This window comes from Perca flavescens, unplaced genomic scaffold (assembly GCF_004354835.1).
Source record: "Perca flavescens isolate YP-PL-M2 unplaced genomic scaffold, PFLA_1.0 EPR50_1.1_unplaced_scaf_14, whole genome shotgun sequence".
Lineage (NCBI taxonomy): Eukaryota > Metazoa > Chordata > Actinopteri > Perciformes > Percidae > Perca > Perca flavescens.
The window spans coordinates 162,884-170,162 of NW_021166559.1; the positions used below are offsets into that span (position 1 = coordinate 162,884).

At 41.5% G+C, this 7,279-nt stretch overlaps 1 protein-coding gene across 1 annotated transcript; it reads left to right on the plus strand.

Annotated features, from left to right (window-relative positions):
- Positions 1-678: 678 nt before the first annotated feature.
- Positions 679-6,023, plus strand: LOC114551536 (Y' element ATP-dependent helicase YJL225C; the record flags this gene model as incomplete). Its single annotated transcript, XM_028572560.1, has 3 exons — positions 679-956; positions 5,123-5,291; positions 5,425-6,023. Coding segments are annotated over exons 1-3 (900 nt in total), but the record flags the coding sequence as incomplete, so codon positions are not given.
- Positions 6,024-7,279: the final 1,256 nt, after the last annotated feature.

Sequence of the window (7,279 nt, forward strand, 5' to 3'; positions counted from 1 at the left end):
TTCATCATTTTGGAACACATAGATTAATATTCATTGTTAAAAATATGGACTCTTTATAAATTCGGCATATAATTAAAGTAAAAGTAATCACACTAAACCCACTCTGGTTAGTTGAGAGGTTTGTAAAGGCTCCAAACTTGAATATCATAAAGATCTGAGGTGCATCCCATAACCCTTAAACTGCCTCCTCGACTCCTCCACTGGCCTCCTTTCCTCACGTCTTAGATGCCAGGAAAAAGGCTTTATTTAATGGATGTGATCAAAAATAAAGATAAACAAAAAGGTACCCTTAAACTAGGCTGGAATCTCCCAAATCTGCCCTGGTGCTGAAATGGACTTTCTAAAAGTAAAAATACAATCAGCGAACTCTCTGTTCTATATTTATTTTTTATTCATTCATATCTCATTAAATCTGTTAAAGCTTTACTTTGAGAGGGCCGGACCTGGCAGATGTTTAAAATCAATAATTGGCCTGATAAGTATTTGTAATAAATTGTCTAAATAATATAGTAGTTTTAGAGTTCTGTGGTCAAATATTAAAATCTGTATCTTTAAAATAACGGGTTATTTTTAAGCCAAATCATTTTTTGGAAAATCTATTTTAAGATATTAATGTTTTTTTTCACAGCACTTTACTTTGAAAGGTCGGGAACGGGCAGTGACCCGGATGTGTACCACGGCGCCATCTTGGATCAAAGACAGCAGATTACCATCCGAACAGTTGTTGTTTAGTTTCAGACCGGACTCCGTTAAACCGGGTTAAACCGCGCTAAACCGGGTTAAACAGGGAACGTTTGTCTCGGGAGAGTACCGCGAGGCTGCTGATGGACCGGACCGAGCGCGCGGCCGTGATGAACCGGACCGAGCGCGCGACTGAGACGTTTGTGAGTCAAACGGAGCTGATTCTGGAGGCGGCGGTGCAGTCCGCCGTGCACGAGCTGCACGAGGACAGCACGGTGGGACACATGCACACACGTTCATATTAATTTTAATGTTACTAATGTTTAGTATGTTTATCTTGTTTATTATGTTCACCTGAAGCTTTTCTGAGAGCTAAATCCCGTCCTCACTTCCTGCTTTGTAGTGAGCGAGTTGTAATCACGCGATACTACAGAGACGGGATTCAAACAACATTTAACTTAGATGAAGTAAACATAAACCTGCTGTCAACACGGTGCTGTTTATTCATTTATGTATCTAATAATGAATAAATAATAACACGTTATTATTATTATCCTGGTTTCTCCTGGAGGAAGGGGTCTATTTCTGGACACATTATATTATTATTATTATTATTTATTATTATTATTATTATTGTTTCTGGCTGGGACACATTATATTATTATTATTATTATTATTATTATTATTGTTTCTGGCTGGGACACATTATATTATTATTATTATTATTATTATAGTTTCTGGCTGGGACACATTATATTATTATTATTATAGTTTCTGGCTGGGACACAGGCTGATGACAGCTTTTTTTTTTTGAAGATTATGTTTTTGGGGCTTTTTCCCTTTTATTTTTGAAAGTGGATAGACATGGAAAGGAGAGAGAGATGGGGGGATGACACGCAGCAAAGGGCAGCTGGTCGGATTCGAACCCGCGCCGCTGCAGGACTCATCCTACATGGGGCGAACGCTCTTACTGGGGGAGCTAGAGGGCGCCCCTGATGACAGCTGTAATACAGTGACACATAGTTTACATCACTACATTAATATGTATTAAAGATATCAGTGGATCTGGATCTGCAGAGATGATGAGCAGGGCAGCGCTGCGCCACGGGGGCCAGGTTATTATTATATTATTATTATTATTATATTATTATTATATTATTAGGGCTGCAGCTGTTGATTATTTTAGTAATCGAGTATTCAAGATTATTCCCTCAATTAATTGAGTAATCGGATAAGAAATACTTTTTGCTTGAAGAGAAATAATAAACAATAGTTTTGTTAAATTTTCAGAAATAGCTACATTTGTATTGCCTGCATTGCTTACAATATCATCTCTCAAAAAATTAAACATTAAGTGCATTCAAGTGCCATATTGCATTGTTTTTAAAGAAAACATTTTTCAAATAATATCAACCTCAAACTAAGGCATACATTAAACATACATAAACATTATATTAAGTTGTGCAACTTAACTTCCAGTTTCAACCTGAGACTGATCTGTATATAGGCCTATATGTAAAATATTAGTTATACTCAACCTATTCTCATTTATATATTTGATTATAATGTCACACAGCTCTGTTACACTTATGCTAGTAGGTCGTTGATCAGCTGTTTCTCCGTGGAGACAGCGAAAGAGAGAAAGTGGTGCACAACAATCAGCTGTTTTTCCGTGAGGAGAGAGAGTCAACAATCAGCTGTTTTTCCGTGAGGAGAGAGAGTCAACAATCAGCTGTTTTTCCGTGAGGAGAGAGAGTCAACAATCAGCTGTTTTTCTGAAGGGAAAGTCAACGCGTCATCTCTTTAGATCAGCTCGTGGTCTCCACTACCTATTTCCTTGTCTTTGATTTTGGTAGTTGTTGTGTTTGGTGTAGTTTCATCGTCCATACGTCTCTTACTGGATTTCCACCAGATGCGTAACGGCTGCAGTACGGCTCCAAAACGGCGGTGGAGTCATTAGGTGTCCATTAAAGTGATTGTTGGGAGTAATGTCACCCTAGGGTCCTTTGCACCGTGACCTCGAGCCAAACACCCCCCCAGAAGCTTTGTTCACCTGGGTCTAACATTGGGAGAGTTAGCGTAGAGTAGCGTTAGCAGCTGAATAGCTTAGCACAGGGGCTAATGGATCTGAAGTGTCTCTTAACACTACCACACTAATAATGCCCGAAATGATACCAAACGTCTACTGTAGTACATATAGGTTATGTACTCATAAAACGATGGATTGTAAAGTTTGTAAGTACACCAGAAGTTTATGTAAATAACACTAAACACACACCTGCTCTCTTCTGCTCTCTGTTGCTGCTGCTGTGAGACGAGTGCTTAGGGACAGTCTACTAGTATAATACTAGTATAACTAGCAGGAGACAAGTATTAATTGAGGTAAGTTTGGAGACATTACCTTATTTAATCATTAAATTAATAAATATTCTTGTTGTATCTCTTTTCGGTGTAGTAATTTGTAGACGGCCCTAAGCACTCGTCTAACTGCAGGTAGCAGCAGCAGCAGAGAGAAGAAGCCAGCAGGCAAGTGTTCATAAACTTCTGGTGTAATTACAAACTTTCAAATCCATCGTTTTATGAGTACATAACCTATATGTACTAGTGTAGAAGTTTGGTATCATTTCGGGCTTTATTAGTGGGGTAACTTACAAGATACAAGCGTGGGTCCATTAGCCCCTGCGCTGATAAGCTATTCAGCTGATAACGCTACGATAACTCTCCCAATGTTGGACCCAGGTGAAAAAAGCTTCTGGGGGGTGTTTGGCTCGAGGTCATGGTGCAAAGCACCCTTCGGTGAAATTCCTCCGAACCATCACTTTAAAGTCAGTGTGTGTGTTTCCACTGGCTGCAGAGTTCTGACTGTATATCTGCTCCGTCAGTCCCAGCCCTCCGAGCTTCTGTTGGTGACAGACGCCAGAGGGCTCCGCAGCAACTCAGCACACGGCAGATAGTGGACGACAGGAAGTCGAGCACAGAAACAACATAAATATCCCGTTCATTTTCAAAATAAAATACACCGTGCTCACGGTGGATCATATCTCCCTGAACTACACCTTGAACACAGCTCAGAGCTGTTCCCCCTCTACTCCTCTGGATGGACACTAACTGGTGGTGGGTTTGTGGTTCTATTCTACCTGAATTTGCGAGAACTTGTGGGTCCTCGTGGGTCCTCGTGAGATCTCGTGGGTCCTCGTGAGATCTCGTGAGATTTCGTGAGATCTCATGAGATTTCGTGACTTCAGCTGTCAGTCACGGCTGCAGCCGTTCCACACCAAATCGGGACCTGGTGGGTGTTGACAGACAGCGGAGCCGGTCAGCAGCCGTTACACATCTGGTGGAAATCCCCAGTTAGCCCCTCGCTAGTTACGCTCTCGCATGTGTGGCCAGTGTCAGTAGCCGATCCGTTCCACCTGCACAATCCGTTCTGCGCATGCGCAAGATGTTCACGCATGCGCAGATGATAATACTGTTTAACGACCTGCCCGATCTGTTACACGCTAGCCTCCACCCAAGCTAACGTTAGTTTAGCTAACAGCTAATTCGGCTAACCGTTAGCCGACAAATAACGCATGCGCAGAACGGATCGTGCAGGCAGAACGGACAGCTAGATTCAGTCTAAAACTTAACGGGAAAAGCAGCTACAGCTACATTAAGACTTTACAGTAATAACAATAAAGACAAGTGTTGAGTGATTGTATTTTAAATGAGCACAAGTAAAGCAGAACTGATGTAACAGCTGTTATATATGTTAACGTTTGTTTTGAAGTTTTATTTTGAGGGTCTTTTAAAGTTTGCATGCTGTCTCAGCTAGCGGTTAGCCGAATTAACTGTTAGCTAAACTAACGTTAGCTTAACTGTGGAGGCTGACGGACGGCAGACCGCTACAATCACCTAGCGGTCTGCCCAAATTAGCTATTAGCTAAACCAACGTTAGCTTCCCGGTGGAGGCTAGTGTGGGAACAGATCGGGTAGTGTCGTAAATCCTCGTACCACAGCGCATGCGCAGAACGGATTGTGCCGGTGGAACGGATCGGGTACTGACTCCCAGCAGCAGACTGAGCCGCGTCTGTGCGACAGTAATAATCATCCGTGCGGAAACACCGTCCGTCGGCGATACAACGTTGGTAACACTGATTTAACGAAGCTTCGAGGCAACTCATTTTGCATCGAGGATTTTTTGTAATCAAATTATTCGAGTTATTATATTATTATTATTATTATTATTATTATTATTATTATTATTATTATATTATTTGTGGCCCAGGTGTCTGCGGTCCTGGTGTTATTATATTATTATATTATTATTATTATTATTATTATTATATTATTGTTTGTGGCCCAGGTGTCTGCGGTCCTGATGTTATTATATTATTATTATTATTATTATTATTATTATTATTATTATTTTTTTTTTTTTTTTTTTTTTTTTGTGGCTCAGGTGTCTGGGGTCCTGGTCCTGATGAGCAGGGCCGTCCTGCGCCAGGTGGTCCAGGTGTTCAAAGCGCTGTACGCCGGCCTGGTGAAGGAGAACCAGGAGCTGCAGGAGAGACTGGCACATCTGGAGGAGAAACACAAGACACAGACAGTTTATCAGATCAAACCTTCAGGTAAGAGACAGGCAGACAGACAGACAGACAGGCAGACAGACAGAGAGGCAGACAGACAGACAGACAGACAGACAGACAGACAGACAGACAGGAAACCTTGTTTAGTTTGATGTGTTTCCTGTAAATCTTCCAGGTGGCGCTGCGCTGTCTCTGAACGTTAACCAATCAGCTGCTGACCCCGCGACCCTCGCCATGGCGATCATCCGCACCGCCAGACGAAGAGCTGCCGCCGCTGCCTCTCCGGTTCCTCTGGTCATCATCAGCCAACCAATCAGAGGCCAGAGCAGCCCCACCCCCCGGGAACCGCCGGAGAAACCACCACAATCTGAGGCTAGCACCAACACCACGGCTAACGCTAACACCACGGCTGAAGCTAACGCCATGGCTAACACTAACACCACGGCTGAAGCTAACGGCACGGCTGAAGCTAACGCCAGGGCTAACGCTAACACCACGGCTGAAGCTAACGGCACGGCTAACGCTAACACCAAGGCTGAAGCTAACGCCACGGCTAACACTAACACCACGGCTGAAGCTAACGGCACGGCTGAAGCTAACGGCACGGCTAACGCTAACACCACGGCGGATGCGAGTCAGACTGACGTTCAGATGGAGGTGGAGATAGAAACCATCTCCACAGACATGATGACATCACTTCCTGTGGCTGGTGACCAGCCAACCAGAGAGCTTTCAGCTGAGTCAGAAGCCCCGCCCACACCTGAAGCTGCTGCTGTAAGTCTGTCTCATTATGAACTGATATCAATGTTTCTCAGACCTTCTACACCGAACTTCAGAGTATTAGGGTCTAAGTACCACCGTTAAGATAGAGAAATATATTATTTCAGAAATATATTCAGCTACCGACAGATCATACAGGACGCAGATTATCTACAGATATACTGATACAGATATACAGAGACACTGATACAGATATACAGAGACACTGATACAGAGACACTGATACAGATATACAGATACACTGATACAGATATACAGAGACACTGATACAGATATACAGAGACACTGATACAGATATACAGAGACACTGATATAGATATACAGATATACTGATACAGAGATACAGATATACTGATACAGATATACAGAGACACTGATACAGAGATACAGATATACTGATACAGAGATACAGATATACTGATACAGATATACAGAGACACTGATATAGATATACAGATATACTGATACAGAGATACAGATATACTGATACAGATATACAGAGACACTGATACAGATATACAGAGACACTGATACAGAGATACAGAGACACTGATACAGATATACAGAGACACTGATACAGATATACAGAGACACTGATACAGATATACAGAGACACTGATACAGATATACAGATACACTGATACAGATATACAGAGACACTACAGAGACACTGATACAGATATACAGAGACACTGATACAGATATATACTGATACAGATATACAGATATACTGATACAGATATACAGATACACTGATACAGATATACAGATATAGATATACAGATACACTGATACAGATATACAGATACACTGATACAGATATACACAGATATACTGATACACTGATATATACAGAGACACTGATACAGATATACAGATATACTGATACAGATATACAGAGACACTGATATAGATATACAGATACACTGATACAGATATACAGAGACACTGATACAGATATACAGAGACACTGATACAGAGATATACAGAGACACTGATACAGATATACAGAGACACTGATACAGATATACAGAGACACTGATACAGATATACAGACACTGATACAGATATACAGATATACATACAGATATACAGAGACACTGATACAGATATACAGAGACACTGATACAGATATACAGATATACTGATACAGATATACAGAGACACTGATACAGATATACAGAGACACTGATACAGATATACAGATATACTGATACAGATATACAGAGACACTGATATACAGATATACT